This window comes from Podarcis liolepis, assembly GCF_965112155.1.
Source record: "Podarcis liolepis genome assembly, chromosome: 1".
Lineage (NCBI taxonomy): Eukaryota > Metazoa > Chordata > Lepidosauria > Squamata > Lacertidae > Podarcis > Podarcis liolepis.
In genome coordinates this window covers 124,831,649-124,850,701 of record NC_139554.1, presented here as the reverse complement: position 1 = coordinate 124,850,701, position 19,053 = coordinate 124,831,649, and the positions used below count along the sequence as shown (strand labels likewise).

At 48.0% G+C, this 19,053-nt stretch overlaps 1 protein-coding gene across 1 annotated transcript in view; it reads left to right on the top strand.

Annotated features, from left to right (window-relative positions):
- The window catches only part of SPATS2L (spermatogenesis associated serine rich 2 like), a 46,698-nt gene extending 27,987 nt beyond the window's left edge, over positions 1–18,711 (top strand). The window contains 6 exon segments of the mRNA XM_083468676.1: positions 7,227–7,285; positions 8,531–8,640; positions 10,707–10,809; positions 12,183–12,409; positions 15,372–15,798; positions 17,922–18,711. Coding sequence (XP_083324802.1) covers positions 7,227–7,285; positions 8,531–8,640; positions 10,707–10,809; positions 12,183–12,409; positions 15,372–15,770 — 898 coding nt within the window. The 3' untranslated portion in view covers positions 15,771–15,798; positions 17,922–18,711.
- Positions 18,712–19,053: the final 342 nt, after the last annotated feature.

Here is a 19,053-nt window from a genome sequence, read left to right as displayed (position 1 = left end):
ACTGCACTCTAGATTTGTGTAGAATTTAGTCTTTAGCCTCTTCTCCCAAAGATATCTGCACAGCAGTGGAGGGAGGAGACTGACCGATTAAGAACTGTGCTTTCTCTTGAGTAGGGAGGGACCACTGATTCAGCCCATCTGATCCCCGGTTCCCTGTAAAGGCATACCAAACCCCAAGAGCTGCTATCTGAGCCCAGGCTGGTCTCCCATGGCTCCGTATGAGCAAACATACCCCACCACGATGCATGATGTTAACACTGTATTGAACTGTACCACATTGTTCCTGTTATAAGAAAAAACTGCTCCTCCTTATAACAGTTCCCTAAAATCCCCTACACACACACAGACTCAAGCTGAAGAGCTAGGAGAAATTGCCACTGAGTTCCAAGTCAAACCCTTTGAAAATATATTAAATAGGAATTGGGGAGTGGAGGGAGGGAGGGAGAGACAATAGCTGCAGAGTATTGTAATGGTTTTGCAGTAATATCATCTCATACCACGCAGAAGGAAGATGGGGGTGTTTGTAACTGGGTCACTGGGATCCGTCATGGGCAAGTAACATAGCTGTCCCAGCTGCCAGACCTCTTCGTTTTTTACAGATGTTCCTACTGGACCAACATTCTGAGCAGCAGCACCTAGAGAACCTATGCATAGGGCGCCATCTGCTGGAAATTGCATCTCAGCTGCGCCCGAAGCAGAATTGCTAAATCAAATCCAGACCACAAAAAACGATTTCCCCAATAGTTGCAGGAAATAATATGCACTAATGCTAATTTGTGTCATGCTTGCAGAATTGGGGGGGTGGGCTAGGCAGCAAAATTGCACCACCCACACAGAAGGGAGAGGTATTGGCAGGCTCTGTGTAACCCCAGGTTTTGCAGATTCTCAAAAAAGCAAAGGGGTGCGGGAATAGAACGGCATGGCTGAAAAAGGAGGACAGAAGCAAACGCGTATATAGGGTAGAATGAACTGCCTTATTGTCTGGATAGGCCGCTCTATATTGTACATTCCACATTGGGGTTGTAGAGCTCCATGCGTAGAAATGTTCTTCAAGTACCAAGACATGAAAGCACTGCAGGAGCTCAAATCTGTTGCTCCTTTACAAGAGAAGAATTCTAAGATGCTGCCCACGAGGAACATCTTTTGTCAAAATGCATTGGGGGCTGCGCTATGTTTAATGAGACTGTTACCTACACCTATTCGGAACACCTCCTTTTGTGATGTGCCCTTTTGTGACATTTAAAGGCAAAGGGACCCCTGACCATTAGGTCCAGTCGTGTCCGACTCGGGTTGCGGCGCTCATCTCGCTTTATTGGCCAAGGGAGCCGGCGTACAGCTTCCGGGTCATGTGGCCAGCATGACTAAGCCGCTTCTGGCGAACCAGAGCAGCGCACGGAAACACCGTTTACCTTCCCGCCAGAGCGGTACCTATTTATCTACTTGCACTTTGATGTGCTTTCGAACTGCTAGGTTGGCAGGAGCAGGGACCGAGCAACGGGAGCTCACCCCGTCGCGGGGATTCGAACCGCCGACCTTCTGATCGGCAAGTCCTAGGCTCTGTGGTTTAACCCACAGCGCCACCCACATCCCTTGTGACATTTAGGCATTCTTAAAATATTTATTAGGTGAAGAAGCTGGTTAAAATTGACAGGTAAAGATAAAGGTAAAGGACGCCTTGGTGGTTAAGTCCAGTCAAAGGTGACTATGGGGTGTGCATAGTCCATGTTTATTGTTAGGTCGTGGGTTGACATAGCAGCCGGCACAGCGATTTCTTCAAGTAGCTCTTTATTCTGGTAAGCTGGAATAGAACTAACTCCGACACAGCTCAGCCGGCCTGTATTTATAGGCAGCCGGCTGTCAACATTGTAACCACAACAGCCCAGAGTTCCCGCCTAAAATAACTGCCGCGGACCTGAGTGAAAACTATCTACAGACCTGAGTGAAAACTATATACAGTATCCCCCTGTTGGCCCAGGGTGAAACTACACTACATAACACCCCTCCCCACCGAGATAAGGCGTTAGTTACAATCGTAATGGTTTCCTTATATACAGCACTACGCGTAATGGTTCAATTAAGCACAAAAGCATATCGGTTACATTTCCCATACTTAGACCAACAGTGATACCTGTCCAACAACATAGTCCTTTAAATAAGTTGGGCGCTTGGAAACTCTGCCAGACCGCCGGGGACTGGTAGCCAAGTCCGGAGGGCCACACAGTTCTCGCTGAGGCTGTGGTGCGACCCTAGGTGGCGTTGGAACCAACTCCCCTGGATCCGCTGCTGTGGGTGGAGCCTCCGCAAGTGGAGTGGTCTGAGTCTGTTCTGAAACTGCTTGGTTCGGCTCCACGCTGGCAGTTTGCGAGGGAGGTGTAGGTGGGGCCTCGCCATCTGTACGTGTCTCTTCTGGAGCCGCAAGCGCAGTTGGGGGCACCTCGGTAGTGTCCAAGTCCCCAACCCTGCGCCTAAGCTGGTCGATGTGCCGTCGCCACAAGCGTCCGTCTTCGAGTGCCACCTGGTACGAGCGAGGTCCAGTGACTCCCACTACTGTGGCTGGCACCCAAGGGATGTCCCCCACATAGTTCCGGGCAAAGACCTGGTTTCCTGGGACAAATGACCGTGGTGCGTTGGCACAGCCTGGGGGTTCAGCCACGGCAAAGTCTGGGTGTAGCCGGTCGAGCGGTGACCTGAGGCGGCGGCCCATAAGCAGTTCAGCAGGACTCCTCCCAGTGGCCGCATGAGGGGTGATGTGTTGCACGAACAAGTATTCGGCGACCCGCTCATGCCAGTCTCCCCGGTCCAGGCGCGCCAGTGCCTCTTTTGTCGAGCGCACCATTCTTTCCGCTTGCCCGTTGCTGGATGGATGAAAGGGTGCCGTTAGGGCATGGCGGATGCCCAGTCCCAAAAGATACCGCTCAAACGTGCCTGACGTGAACTGCGGTCCGTTGTCAGAGACAAGGACATCAGGACACCCATGCGTTGCAAACAGGCCTCGCAGCACCCGGATGACAGCTTCGGTAGTGGTGGAGGGCATCAGGGCGACCTCCAGCCATTTGGAATAGGCGTCCACCACTACCATAAAGGTCCGGCCGTGAAAGGGGCCAGCCAGATCGATGTGCACCCTCGACCAGGGTGTCTTTGGTGTCTCCCAGGTGTGTCCCTTAGCTGCCGGTGGTGCAGGCCTCGACTCCTGGCACGCTTGACAGGCGGACACCCAGGCAGTGATGGCATCGTCCATATTAGGCCACCAGACGTAACACCGAGCCAACGCCTTCATTTTGACAATTCCCGGGTGGCCAACGTGCAGAGCCTCCAGGACGCGCTGACGGAGTCCCTGGGGAATCACGACGCGGTCTCCCCACAGCAGGCAGCCGCGATGAGCTGAGAGTTCATGTTGTCTGGTTGCGAAGGGCTGGAACTCCGATGCAAAAGGCCCTTGTGGCCACCCCCTCCACACCCAGTTGAGCACCCGGCTGATGGTGCGATCCTGGGCAGATGCGGAGGCCACAGTGGCAGCCGATACAGGCGCTGCCGGAAGATCCTCAATCAGAAGGAGCGATGAAGCTGGAGCCGGGTCTTCCACAAATGCTGGAAGAGGGCAACGGCTGAGGGCGTCGGCATGGCCCATCGATTTCCCCGGGCGATGGATGAGCCGGTAGTGGTAGGCAGCCAGGAAAACAGTCCATCGCAGCATGCGTGGTGAGAGGACCGGTGGAGTTGGACGATCACCGGCGAGGAGGCCCAGGAGTGGCTTGTGGTCAGTGATGAGGTCAAAAGTCCTGCCATAGAGGTATTCATGGAACCTCTTCACTCCAGCCACAAGTGCCAATGCCTCCTTGTCGAGCTGGCTGTAATTCCGTTCCGTCGGAGATAGTGTCCTGGAAAAGTAGGCGAGCGGTGCTTCTCTTCCATCTGGAAAACGGTGACTAAGGACAGCACCGATGCCAAAAGGTGAGGCGTCGCAGGCAAGGACCAGCGGCCTGGATTCACTGTACTGTACCAGCACACTGTCTGAAGAAAGGAGAGCCTTGACCGCGTCGAAGGCCGCCGTCTCCCGATGACCCCAGGCCCAAGGCGTCTTAGTGCTAAGGAGTCGGTGAAGAGGCTCAGCCACTGTGGCTTTGTGGGGCAGGAACATGTTATAAAAGTTCAGCAGCCCCAGGAATGCCTGCAACTCCGTTTTGTTCTTTGGGGTGGGGGCCTGCTGGATAGCGCGGATCTTGGATGTGGTTGGATGAAGACCGGAGGCATCGATAAGATAGCCCAGGAACTCTACCTGTGGAACGGCGATCTGGCACTTCTCCCTCTTTACCTTGAGCCCGGCCTCCTGGAACCTGGTCAGCACGGCACGGAGGCGCTCGAACAGCTGCTGGTGTGAGTCTGCAGACACCAAGACGTCATCAAAATATGGTACCACGCCCGGAAGCCCTTGCAGGAGACGCTCCATAAGGCTTTGGAAGATGCCAGGAGCCACACTCACCCCGAACTGCAACCGGCGGCAACGGAATGCCCCCCGGTGGGTGACAATCGTCTGGGCTTCAGCAGTGGTATCATCGACTGGCAGTTGTTGATAGGCTTGGGCAAGGTCCAGCTTAGCGAAGACCTTACCCTCACCCAGGGAATGCAGCAGGTGTTGGACAACAGGAACCGGATAAGCGTGCTGCTGAAGTGCCTTGTTGATCGTGCACTTGTAGTCAGCGCAGATTCTCACCGACCCATCTGGCTTGACAGGCGTGACGATGGGGGTTTCCCACTTTGCGTGGTCAACCGGCTCCAAAACTCCTTGGGCGATCAGTTTGTCCAGTTGTTCGTCCACCTTAGCCTTGAGAGCAAAGGGAACCCGGCGTGGCTTTAGCTTGATGGGGGCGACTTGTGGATCAAGGCTAAAGGAGATGGGCGTACCTGTATATTGGCCCAAGGTGCCGTCAAAAACCTCGGCAAAGTCTTTGACCAGACCCTCAGTCTCTGCGTTAGAGATGCAGTTGATGCCGGTGACTTCCAGGCCGAGGGCATCAAACCAGTCTAGCCCTAGGAGGCTTGGCCGCTGACCTTCGACCACCACCAACCGGAGCAGGCCCGAAAAATCCTTGAAGGCGATCCGGAACCGGCCAACGCCTACCACGGGAATGTCGTTTCCCTGGTAGTCTCTCAGGTGTATGCGGTGAGAGTCGAGTTGCCTTTTGGACACTCTGGGTACCAGTCTTTTGATGGTGCTCCATGACACGATGGACAGTGCAGACCCGGTGTCGATCTCCATGTCACATGGAGCTCCTTCAATGAGCACCGTGACGTTCAGCTTGCGTCGCGTAGGCGAGTCGGTTTGGCCAATCGTGGTTCCAGACGGGCAGCGGCAGTTGGTGAGAGCGAAACAACTTTCCTTGGCAGACTGGAGTGAAGACTTGGACTTGCGAGTCGATGAAGGGGGGGTGTCAGACGGAGCCGATCGGCAGACCTTAGCGATGTGGCCCCTTCTGGAACACTTCCTACAGATGGCGTCTCTGAATCGACACTTGGCACGGGAATGGTTGCCTCCGCAGCCAGCACATTCCGGTTGGCCCTTGGACTTCTGTTGGAACTTCCTGCGCTCCCGCTTTGTCTGGTGCACGTCATCGTCTTCACTGGAGGATGCCTCCTCACTGCTGGCCTCTTCATGATGCACCGGAACTGGCTCCCTAGCAAGACGCGGGCTGCTGGACTTGCGGATCTCCTGGGCGGAGCGTTCAGCAGCTTCTGAGGCCACAGCCTCCTCAATGGCTTTCTGTAGCGTGAGGTCTGGCTTGGCTAGGAGGCGCCGTTGCAGATGGATGTCCCGGACCCCGCAGACGATTCGATCCATCAGGGCATCGTCTAAGTCTCGGAACTCACAGTGCATTGCAGCCTGTCGCAGGGCGGTGGTGTAGTTGTTGATTGACTCCCCCTCTGCCTGGTTCCGGTGGTAGAACGCATGGCGGGCAGCAATCTTGGACGGCTTTGGTGCGTAGTGGTTGCGGAGCTTCTCTTGGATCGTGTCCCATGGTGTTGCCTGGACTGCTTCAGGCGCAACCAACGCTCGGGCCGTCTCAAACACCTCAGGCCCACAGAGGCTGAGGAATAGGCCCCGCTTCCGATCCTTGGATACTGCTGTCAGCTCGTTGGCTTGGAGGTAGCAGTCGAACCGAGCGAGGTAGGAGTCCCATGATTCAGAGGCTGGCGCAAACGGCGGTAGAGGCACAAGTGAAGCCATGATTCCGATGCCGGCGTGAAGGGCGATGGATGGAACACAGTGCTCTAGCCAGAACAGTCAGCTCTGAATTGGTTCTGCCCAGTGATTTCGCTCAGTGATTTCGCTCTGTGATTCAGCTCAGTGATTCAGCTCAGTTCAGAGGCTGGCCGCATCTGGCTGTGCTCTGATGTCCATCGATCCCATCCTCGTCGCCAGTGTTAGGTCGTGGGTTGACATAGCAGCCGGCACAGCGATTTCTTCAAGTAGCTCTTTATTCTGGTAAGCTGGAATAGAACTAACTCCGACACAGCTCAGCCGGCCTGTATTTATAGGCAGCCGGCTGTCAACATTGTAACCACAACAGCCCAGAGTTCCCGCCTAAAATAACTGCCGCGGACCTGAGTGAAAACTATCTACAGACCTGAGTGAAAACTATATACAGTATCCCCCTGTTGGCCCAGGGTGAAACTACACTACATAACATTTATGATGATTTATATCCCCCCTTTAGATGGAATGATTCTCAAGGTTTACTGCAGAAACACACACACACCAATCCATATCCATATCCCCTCCCTCTGAGCTAACCACACATTGGTTACAGCAGCCGTAGCAACAAAATATAACCAGTCCTGGCATGATGTGACTGTAGCCTGCTCCGTAAGGCTGCAGTCCTGGGCACACTTTCCTGTGTGTTCAATGATGCTTGCTTCTGAGTTGATATATGGAGGACTTGCATGGGAAACGTGGGGCAAAATACCATCAACACTAGCCAAATTGTGGCATTTGTAATCACTGTGTTCTGTTGGTAACAGCCAAGTAATTCTCTTAAGATAAATTGCACAGGCTTGAATTTAATAAAGCAGCGACATATGATGAATTACTATCGCGGCACTCAGAAATTTGCCCATGCTTTATATCTTCCCATAAATTGCTTATAATATGTGCCCAAACTGCCAAGGTACTGTCCGTATGTCCTTCGAAAGAATATAATTATTTTGAATCTCGTGTTTTTAATTTTCAGTATCATAGACAAAGAAGTCTCTTTAATGGCAGAAGTTGACAAAGTTAAAGAGGAAGCCAGTAAGTAAAGATGAAAGTAAATGGGGAATGTTGTATGCTTTGAAACAATTGGGAAGGGGTGTTTATAGCTGCTTTTGCAGAAAGAAAAGCAATCATTCATCTGTTGAAGCAGCATTGTGTGTTTCACCACATAAAGTTTTCGGAGATAGAATTGCACCTAGGTTTTGTGCCGGATGTTCTGGCCTGAAATTGCACTTTCAAGAGTAATGAGGGTTGCTGTGCATTCAACCATCATAAGGCCACACATGGTTATTGGACTGAGAGTAAGGTTTGAAATGTTAACCACCCCCCTCTCCAAAAAAGCAAGTTTCTAACTATGAAAGTAGGCTTTAATGGAATTGGGTGAATTCTCACAAGCCAAAAGAATGGGCAGAGAAGGCTGGGGTCACAGTGGGGTTTGTAGTGTTCAAAGCCAGGGTTGTCTTGCACACCTCTTTGCGTAAGATTGCACCCAGTCTCACACAAGTGGATTTGGGCAACCTTGCTCACACCACATCTCAGGTTTTCCCTGAGAGTGTTGTTGCCTCCAGGAGAGCTTTTTCAAGAACTGCCAGGTGCGGCAGGTGCCACAAGGAAAGCAAGTGGCCAAGAAGTGGGCACGCCCATCACCTGTCAAAAGTTGGCCTGGGAAGGGTGCAGAGATTGTGGATCTGGCCTGCAGGCAAAGTGCAATTCCTGTTCTGACATTAAATGCACATTAAACTTTTGTTGCCATTTAAGGTGCTGGTTTTAACCTTTAAAGCTCTATACGGCCTAGGACCCTCGTACCTACAGGACCGCCTCTCCTGGTATGCCCCACAGAGAAACTTACGGTCTTCAAACAAAAACATCCTGAAGGTCCCAGGCCACAGAGAGGTTAGGCTGGCCTCAACTAGAGCCAGGGCTTTTTCAGCTGTGGCTCCGATCTGGTGGAACGCTCTGTCACAAGAGACCAGGGCCCTGCGGGACTTGACATCTTTCTGCAGGGCCTGCAAGACAGAGCTGTTCCACCAGGCCTTTGGTCAGGGCGCAGCCTGACTCCCTCCTTTGGCAATCTTTACAGAACTCTAGCCCAATGGTTGCCATCAATTTGATTTGAATTAATTTTATAATGAAATGATTTTAGAATGTTGTACTATTTTATTGTTGTTAGCCGCCCTGTGCCCGGCTTCGGCTGGGGAGGGCGGGATATAAAAAAATTATTATTATTATTATTATTATTATTATTATTATTATTATTACTACTACCACCTTCTTGTTTGGCAGTGGAAATCTTAACCGCTCGTCAGAAAAAAGCTGAAGAATTGAAGAGGTTAACAGATTTGGCTAGCCAAATGGCAGAGACTCAGTTGGCTGAACTGAGGGCTGAAATTAAGGTTAGTCTGCGTGGCCATTTCTTTTGAGGTCGTCCGTGCCTCCTTTCCTGTAGCGTACGAACCAGACACACAATAATTCATTCCTCAAATACAGGGTTGGTGGTTTTTTTAAAAACAAAGTGCAGATCTGACTTGCTAGGTAGGTCATAGAATCGTAGACTTCCCAAGAGTCAAGTGCAACCCCCTGCAATGCAGGGAACTCAGCTAAAGCATCCATGAATTTCACTTAATGTCATGAAATTAAAAGGTTGGTCTCTATTGAACCCAGAGATGGTAAAAGCAAGATTTAAACTCTTCCTTCTGGTCTTTTGCCCTTAGAGAAATATTCCCTGAACCATGCATGTACTGCAGTAACTCTGCAGCAGTTCTTAACATTTTGTTTTATTCCCTACCTCGATTATGCCTCTGTCCCCAATTATGTATCTGTCCCCAGTTATGCATTTTGCTGCTGTTTAGGTAAAGGTAAAGGGACCCCTGACCATTAGGTCCAGTCGTGACCAACTCTGGGGTTGTGGCACTCATCTCGCTTTATTGGCAGAGGGAGCCGGCGTACAGCTTCCGGGTCATATGGCCAGCATGACTAAGCCGCTTCTGGCAAACCAGAGCAGTGCACGGAAGCGCCGTTTACCTTCCCGCCGGAGTGGTACCTATTTATCTACTTGCACTTTGATGTGCTTTCGAACTGCTAGGTCGGCAGGGGCAGGGACCAAGGAACGGGAGCTCACCCCGTTGCGGGGATTCGAACTGCTGACCTTCTGATCGGCAAGTCCTAGGCTCTGTGGTTTAACCCACAGCACCACCCACGTCCCTATGCTGCTGTTTACAGATTACCTATTGGAATTAGCATTGTTATTATGCTGGCTATTGAAATGTATGTGTATGTGGATGTGGATATGGATATAGATATAGAGAGATGCACACATTTTGATGTGTGTATGAGCATGGAGTGCTAATCAAAACAAGGCATGTGGGGTGGGATTGCAGGACCATCACAGACATTGGACATTGCTTGTGAATACATTAGTGTTGAGCAACAACAAAAAACGCCATTCATAGTTTCCCTACCAGTGTTGCGAAGGTTTTGGATTGTTTTAAGGCTTGTGCTCAGCCTCCTCTGCGCTAGAGCACAGGATTATCCTTCAATCAGTGCCGGATTTACGTATAAGCTAAACAAGCTATAGCTTAGGGCCCCACTCTCTTGGGGGCCCCCAAAGTATTTAAAGGAAACAAAACCTGAATGTACATTTCCAAAATATAAGATAAAAAACAAATAAAATAAAACCTACATGCAGCAACAGTGTTTTGTGCTGTGTATGCTCCTATGATGTAAGTAATGGGCCGCACCTGCTCACCTGCTCCCTAAAATATCACATATAAAGGGCCCTATTACCTTCAGTAGCTTAAAGGTAAAGGGACCCCTGACCATTAGGTCCAATCATGGCTGACTCTGGGGTTGCGGCGCTCATCTCGCTTTATTGGCCAAGGGAGCCGGCGTACAGCTTCCGGGTCATGTGGGCAGCATGAATAAGCCGCTTCTGGCAAAATCAGAGCAGCGCACGGAAACGCCGCTTACCTTCCCGCCGGAGCGGTACCTATTTATCTACTTGCACTGGCGTGCTTTCGAACGGCTAGGTGGGCAGGAGCTGGGACCGAACAACAGGAGCTCACCCTGTCGCGGGGATTCGAACCGCCTACCTTCTGATCGGCAAGTCCTAGGCTCTGCGGTTTAACCCACAGCGCCACCCGCGTCCCCCTCCAGTAGCTTAGGGCCTCATCAAACCTAAATCTGGCCCTGCCTTCAATCCACTTTTTTTCTTTTAACAACTGACAAGCATTTCCCAGATCATGAGATAGAAGGGTGTTGTTCTTTTTGTGGTGCATCAATAGGTGTGGGGACATTTCACAAAGCCTAAAATGTACCCCGACGCTTTAAGACTGGAGTGTCTCCAAAAGGCTCAAGATTCAGCAGATAAGGCTCTAAAATTATTTTGTATTGGGCAGGCTTCTTTCACATCTCCTTTATTACCTGGTTTATAACTTAAGTCATCCCCCCCCCTACCTTGCAGCACTTTGTAAGCGAACGTAAATATGATGAAGAATTGGGAAGATCTGCCCGCTTTTCCTGTGACATAGAACAGTTGAAGACTGAGATTCTGCAGTGCGGAGAACGTAAGTCATGGTGCTTCTGACTAAGCCTTGTGTAAATTCTTGATTCCCTTGGATTTGATATCCCGCTTTATCACTACCCGAAGGAGTCTCAAAGCGGCTAACATTCTCCTTTCCCTTCCTCCCCCACAACAAGCACTCTGTGAGGTGAGTGGGGCTGAGAGACTTCAAAGAAGTGTGACTAGCCCAAGGTCACCCAGCAGCTGCACGTGGAGGAGCGGGGAAGCGAACCCGGTTCACCAGATTACGAGTCCACCGCTCTTAACCACTACACCACACTGGCTCCCTTGTACAGCTTGTACCTTTCTGACTGCATTTCCTCTTGGGAAGCTAGGTGGGCAAAGCGTGTGTGCGCTATAGTCTCTTCCTCATTCAACTATCCCACCTTTGAGCAAAATAGGCTTTCACAAGCTTCTGCCTTGATGGTTGGTCACTTGGCAAGGTAGAAGATGACCAGATGACCGGCTTCTAAAACGGATTGGATAATTTGAAAATATGATTGAAGGAATCCAGCTGTTCTTTTATTCTGTGCAGTGTACCTATTACAGAGGCTGGTAAATGCCATGCCTGAATAACCCAAAAGAATATGAACTTGTATTTAAGTCCAAATGAAACTGAACAGAGGAATATATGGTAAAAATTAAGTCAGAGGGCCAGCAGATGTCACTCACTACTGTTTTCCTGAAATAAATTCTCTAAATTGATTGAGATCTGACTTATTTGGCTTATATTTAAGAAACAAAACATGGGCCAAAAGTGGGCCATGTTAATTTCATATCTGCACTGAAGTATCCAATTGGAAACATTTGATAAAGCACAGTTAATATGGTTTTAAGTGTTGTAAACATAGGGACGCGGGTGCCACTGTGGGTTAAACCACAGAGCCTAGAACTTGCCAATCAGAAGGTCGGCGGTTCGAATCCCGGCGACGGGGTGAGCTCCCGTTGCTCAGTCCCTGCTCCTGCCAACCTAGCAGTTCGAAAGCACATCAAAGTGCAAGGAGATAAATAGGTACCACTCCGGCGGGAAGGTAAACTGCATTTCCATGCGCTGCTCTGGTTCGCCAGAAGCGGCTTAGTCATGCTGGCCACATGACCCGGAAGCTGCACGCCGGCTCCCTCGGCCAATAAAGTGAGATGAGCACCACAACCCCAGAGTCGGTCACGACTGGACCTGATGGTCAGGGGTCCCTTTACCTTTATCCAAAACTTTACTCAAAGATTATTTTTATTATCTTGGATGACTGTTGGTTGCCAAATCACAGCACACAGCAACAAAAAACGGACTCCTTTCTGCCCTCAGTTAAACTGTTGCCATTTTGGAACCAAAAGCTCTCTTTTGTCATTGTGAGTGTTGGGCATTTTTCTTCCTTGTAGTTTCTCACCCAAAGAACAATTATTCCTCAAGAACACCATCCGGCCCACTGCTGCAGTCGACATCTTTGCGCACAACAACCAGCATAGCAAACACATACATCCAAAAGTCTTCAAATCGAATTCGTGCCAAGACTCCTGATGGCAAAGCAGCAACAGCTAAAGTCTCCAGCCAAGTTAGCACAAGCACCACAGAATCCTCTCCTCAGGCCATTTCAACAAACAAACAGGTAAGGTACAGAGAATAATAGTGGCTTTCAATCCCTACCAATATCTCGTATCTTGTTTTTGTTTTAAGAAAAGACCAAAACGTTTCTCAAAGTTTGTAATTTATTATCCACTCCCCTTAACTTCCCTGGAATCAGAAATGCAGTAATATCAAGCTATCTCCTACTTTCACATTATCAGTCCTGCACTGGGTAGAAACAGGTATTGGTAAAACCTATTTGGTTTTTCGCAACTTTCTGACTAGTTGCAGGACCTTAGCCAGACCTAGCAGAGTACACGCAGAATCCACAGAAGCAATTGGCAACTTGGCTGCAGACAGAATAGATGAAGCAGGAACCAGGAACTTATAGTTAGGTGTTTATTATATACAGTGGACTATTTACAGGGACAGAACACTGATCTTATGCTAGCTCTTTCTGACATGACTCACAACTCCTACACTGACACAGAACTCTGAACTCACGAACTCCAAACTCTGAACTACCAGTTAGTAAAGGTAAAGGGACCCCTGACCATTAGGTCCAGTTGTGGCCGACTCTGGGGTTGCGGTACTCATCTCGCTTTATTGGCTAAGGGAGCCGGCGTACAGCTTCCGGGTCATGTGGCCAGCATGACTAAGCCGCTTCTGGCGAACCAGAGCAGCACACAGAAACGCCGTTTACCTTCCCCCTGGAGTGGTACCTATTTATCTACTTGCACTTTGACATGCTTTCGAACTGCTAGGTTGGAAGGAGCAGGGATTGAACAACGGGAGCTCACCCGATCGCGGGAATTTGAATTGCCAACCTTCTGATCAGCAAGACCTAGGCTCTGTGGTTTAACCCACAGCACCACCCACGTCCCTTCCATTAATTATCACTCCTTTGAGAGAGCTTGACCAATCAGGGAGCGGTCTCTATGTCTCTGTTATCACCAGGCAGGTTTACTCCTTCAGATTGCCTTCTGGCTGTCCGCCAAACCTTAATTGACTCTGTGTGAGTAGCTGCACATACACAGTTTCTCAACAACAGGAACGTGGGTGGTGCTGTGGTCTAAACCACTGAGTCTCTTGGGCTTGCTGATCAGAAGGTCAGCGGTTCGAATCCCTGCGTTTCCGTGCCCTCTGGTTTCTGTCATGGTGTTTCGTTGTGCCAGAAGCAGTTTAGTCATGCTGGCCACATGACCAGGAAGCTGTCTGTGGACAAATCCTGGCTCCCTTGGCCTGAAAGTGAGATGAGCACTGCAACTCCATTGTCGCCTTTGACGGGACTTAACCGTCCAGGGGTCCTTTACCTTTTTATTTTTACCTTACCTAGAAACACTCTCCTTCTGTTCCTGCAGCACAACACCCACTAGAATTAATTTGATTTGGTTTTGCAAATTGTTGTTGTTTAGTTGTGTCCGACTCTTCATGACCCCATGGACCAGAGCATGCCAGGCACTCTTGTCTTCCACTGCCTCCCGCAGTTTGGTCAAACTCATGCTGGTAGCTTTGAGAGCACTGTCCAACCATCTCGTCCTCTGTCTTCACCTTATCCTTGTGCCTTCCATTTTTCCCAACATCAGGGTCTTTTCCAGGGAGTCTTCTCTTCTCATGAGGTGGCCAAAGTATTGGAGCCTCAGCTTCAGGATCTGTCCTTCCAGTGAGCACTCAGGGCTGATTTCCTTAAGAATGGATCGGTTTGATCTTCTTGCAGTCCATGGGACTCTCAAGAGTCTCCTCCAGCACCATAATTCAAAAGCATCAATTCTTCGGCGATCATCCTTCTTTATGGTCCAGCTCTCACTTCCATACTGGGAAAACCATAGCTTTAACTATATGGACCTTTGTTGGCAAGGTGATGTCTCTACTTTTTAAGATTGCAAATTGTACTCTTGATTATTTCAGAGAAAGGGCCTTGTAATGTTGTTGTTGTCATTGCTGTTGTTGTTCCACGGTCAAAAGTACCTGGGAAGATATGGTTCATGGTGAATAGGAAAGCACTAACCATGGAGAAGGCATGGCAGCTCTTTATCCCTTTCAACATGGTCCAGTAGTCAGCTGGTTTTCACACTAATTATCAGGCCTCCTTAGGAACTCCTTATTCCCCTCTTGCCACAACTCACCAACTGAATCTCAGGTATCCCTCCTTCTTGGTTCTGCCACTAACATTCCTGTCCTCTCGTCTGCTCTGAGAAAGTGCTCCTGCAGTGTCTCCTTCATTGCTCTCCAATCTCCTCTTTGTTTGGATGCGGAGGCAGCGAGAAAGCGTCAGACACCCAAACGCCACAGGGCTCTTCTTCCAGCCTGCCCATGTTTAATTGCACACAGGCCACAGTGGCCAGCAATGGTCTTGATCCCAAACTTTATGTTTCATAAGTATGCGTGGAGGCGTAATAATATTATTAATAATAAGAATCTATTATTTATACCCCACCCATTTGGCTGGGTTGCCCCAGCTACTCTGGGTGGCTCCCAACAGTATATTAAAAACACGATAAAAGATCAGACATAAAAAAACTTCCCTAAACAGGGCTGCCTTCAGATGTCTTCTAAAAGTCAGATCCTTGTTTATTTCCTTTACATCTGATGGGAGGGCGTTCCACAGGGCTGGCGCCACTACTGAGAAGGCCCTCTGCCTGCTTCCCTGTAACCTCACTTCTCACAGGGAGGGAACCGCCAGAAGGCCCTTGGAGCTGGATCTCTGGGCTGAATGATGGAGGTGGAGAAGCTCCTTCAGGTATACAGGTATAATGAGAATGATTCTACTCGGCTTTCACCAAAAATGGGCACAGGAAAGATGCAACCACATCCATTGGCAGAGGCATTTTTAAAAAGTGCAACTGGTGTGTCTGTGCTGCAGGGGGTGCCACAACATTGCTGTAGAATGGAGCACAAGGGGGGGACAGACCGCAGGCCATGTTTTAGCATTGCACAGGGCGTTGTTGAAGCTTGAAAGCCCAAAATCCATGATTGCCATAACCCTTCGTTTTCTTTCTTGACAGAACGCAGCTTCTAGCCACAGGCGGAGATTTCACACGCAGTATCATGGAATTCGGCTCAATGGACCGCTTAAGTCTCCAAGTGCCATTAACGAGTCAGATCAGAACAGCACGAAAGGGAGCTCTCGGCAGGAATACAGAAGACAGCACCATAATAGTTTCCGGTCAAAAAACAAAGGCACATTTAAAACCCAAGAGCATTCTGCAGCAGCAAAAAGCATGGAAACTGTAACGTATCCAGAGAAAACAAGACGAAAGCATCCTGTGCCAGGCCCCACAGAGCCCAGGCCTTTATGCAGCAATATTACAAGGGTTTCTCAGTGCAACTTACGTCCTGCAAGAATAGAAACCTCCACAGAGGCCCCTGTCCTTTCAGTGCCAGCTGTGACACTGGTGGCATGAGGATTGGAAAGACAGACGACTAGCAAATGTAATGCATTTTCATATTTAAGTTTCTCACTAAAGGTGCTTTCTTTTTATTCCAACTACTGTACACACACAAAAAAGCTTGTGTAGAATACTACAATTGTGGTAAACCAAACTTACTGGGGTTTTTCTAAACCACAGTAATCTGCCATATCTCATTTCATACTATAAAGGCTTTGCTCAATATACTCGATATTGTTTTTTCTCATAACAGTGCAGCTTTTAGCTAGCCAGTGCCTAGTAAAACAATGAAATTGTTGTTAAAAATAAATGGCAGGAGGATGTCAATATAGATAATGTGTTTGTTACTGTCCAAAAGGTTGGTATTAGGGTAATCCTGGCATTCCTATTGTTGGTCTGCAATCAAGATACTTGTGTTCATATAAAATTGCTCTTAACTATTTCCATTTTATATGGACCCCAAATTGTTTGTGCAGAACGAACCTCATGGTTCAGTTTGATGTAACTGCGTTTTTATAGCCTGAATGATTGTCAAGATGAGTCCCAAATACTAGCTAACAAACGGCATATTAATATTTTTCTGTGCTGTGCCACTTGTACAAGATTGGGTAAGATATAAATTTTGAACTGAAAAAGTAAGAGTAAGTTTTCCAGCTTCTTAAATCCTTTTCAATTATCTTTGCAGACTAAAAATCAGACATGTTTCAGTCTGAGATTCTTTTATTTTCTTGTTCGTCGCTGTAGACATCCCTTCCTTATTTAAGCACTATTGGCCACAAACCTGTACGGAGTTGTATGCACTTGATTTCTTTGGGTCTCATCCTATACAATTGATTGTTGAATTATGGCCTGTGTGTCTTGCAAATCTGACAGGATACCATGTATATCATACCTGAGCACATGCAAAATCCCAGGCTTATATTTTAAAACAAGCTCACAGCTTTAAATAGCCCAAGACTGTACTTCAGAAAAATTATTCCCCCTTTTTATTAAAAAACAAACAATTTTACAAAATGCAGTGTTTTGTTTTGCAACAACCAAACCATCTGGATCCTGTTGTTACCTTATTACCTTTTCCCCAAATCAGCCACTCCTAATGATGAAAAGGAAGATGTCGGGCTCACTGTTCTATGACAGGGGTCCACAAATGTTGGCCTGCATTAGTAACCAGCTAGTATTTGTAGAGGTACGCGGGTGGCGCTGTGGGTTAAACCACAGAGCCTAGGACTTGCCAATCAGAAGGTTGGCGGTTCAGATCCCCGCGATGGGGTGAGCTCCCGTTGCTCGGTCCCAGCTCCTGACATCGAAAGGACGTCAAAGTGCAAGTAGATAAATAGGTACCACTCCGGTGGGAAGGTAAACGGCGTTTCCGTGCACTGCTCTGGATCACAAGAAGCGGCTTAGTCATGCTGGCCACATGACCCAGAAGCTGTACACCAGCTCCCTTTGCCAATAAAGCGAGATGAGCGCCACAACCCCCGAGTTGGCCACAACTGGACCTGATGGTCAGGAGTCCCTTTACCTAGTATTTGTAGCTTTCCATGCTTTCTTCCCAAGTGGTCTTGCTTTTTACCTTTTAAAATCCTAATGCAAAGTGAAAGATTCCTCTTCTTCCCTAAATCCTGTTCATTCAGCTGATAATATTTTTGGGGGGGAGTGGAGCAGGGAGAGGAGGTACTGTCACTAGAAAAGGTGTTGCACTATTCCGCACCCACCTTTGGAACATGAGCCTCTGAAATGAAGGCAACTTCCGTTTTCCATTTTTTTAAGCTTCTACATCTGCCTCCATTCGTTGAAGTAACATACTCACCCAAGCTTTATCACTGAAAAAATAACTCAGCAACAACTTGCCATAGAGACAGCAAGTGGTAATGGTAAAGGAGACAGGGGTGGAACACCGTAGTCATGAAGTTAATAATGAGCAGTCACCAATTTGAGGAAATTCAACATGCTGGCAGTGATCTTCATCCCTCAGTCGGCTATGGCTGTAGTGGATCCAAGCTTGCTGAGAAATGCTCTGCCATCATTGGTCCATGCGTCAGAGACTGGAAGTACTGAGCGCATGCCATTTGACATACTCCTGAAAAGTCTTGTCATCGATCAACCACTTCTATTAGATCTGGAAATAAAATCTGAGCGTTATTCTTTTTCTGCCTTGCATGACAGGGAATGTCTTCCTTGGTTGGGAAGCAAATGGCCTTGCTTAGGAAGAGGAGATCTACTGACCCTTCCAAGTTCCAAATGATAGTCAGGGGGTAAGTCCAAAATGGCAAGCAGTAAAGATTCAATAAAGACACCCCCACATTCCCTCCCTTTGGAGAATCCGACAAATTCTTAACATTATGTTTTCACTTAATTTATGACAGCTTTTCATCTCCCCAGATTCATTGTTTAAAAAAGTCATGCTATGGATTCTAAAACAATCATGTGCTTGTCATATGAAATTATCATTCATTTTCACATTTCACCCTACAGCTATTTTAATGAAAGCCATATGAACGGCATCTCCTAAGGACAGTTAACAGGCTGACTAACCCATGCTCTGTCACATGCAAATGATTTTGTCATACTGAATTTTACATCTGGACTCCCTTGTATTGCCATCCTCTCAAGTGGGGGGGGGGGGCAGGATTACTCCACCGTGTTTCTCATATAAGAGACTAGAAAGAGAAGTCAACTTTGACTGGGTATCCTGTGTTCTTTTCCCTTACCTATCCAGCTCTACTGCCTCCTCTAGGTATGAATGGTATTTTTTTTTAAATGTCATTTTAGGCTCAGAATGCACTTTTGTAATAAATAATCATTAAGTAAAGTCGTATTATAGATTATGTGAAATGTAGCAGTACTTATAAAAGTATTATAGCGGGAAGAACACAGCCCACCCAATATATTAGCAGGCCTAAAAGTTCTTTTGGGAGGAAAGGCAATAAATTTAATAAATAAAACAAAGGACAAAGCTTTGTTCTACAACTCTTGATTTCTTTTAGTTGATGATCTCTTTTAGTTAACATAAGTTTATCGCTTTTGTAGAAGTTTTTTTTTACCAAGCTTTGCAGAAACATGTTTCTTGTGACGTCATTGACAAAAGTATTATCATTAATAAGACCCACTTAAAATGGATTTTAATGTTACAAATGAGGTCAGAGCACTCAATTCAAATCACACACTAAGCACTAGAAGACTCTCAATCAAGTTAATGGCTCAGTAAAAATGTAATCACATTCATCACATTGCCAGGGTTCAGCATTTTCCAATTTGTGAATTTCAGCATTTTCCAATTTCCTGCTACTGTAGACAA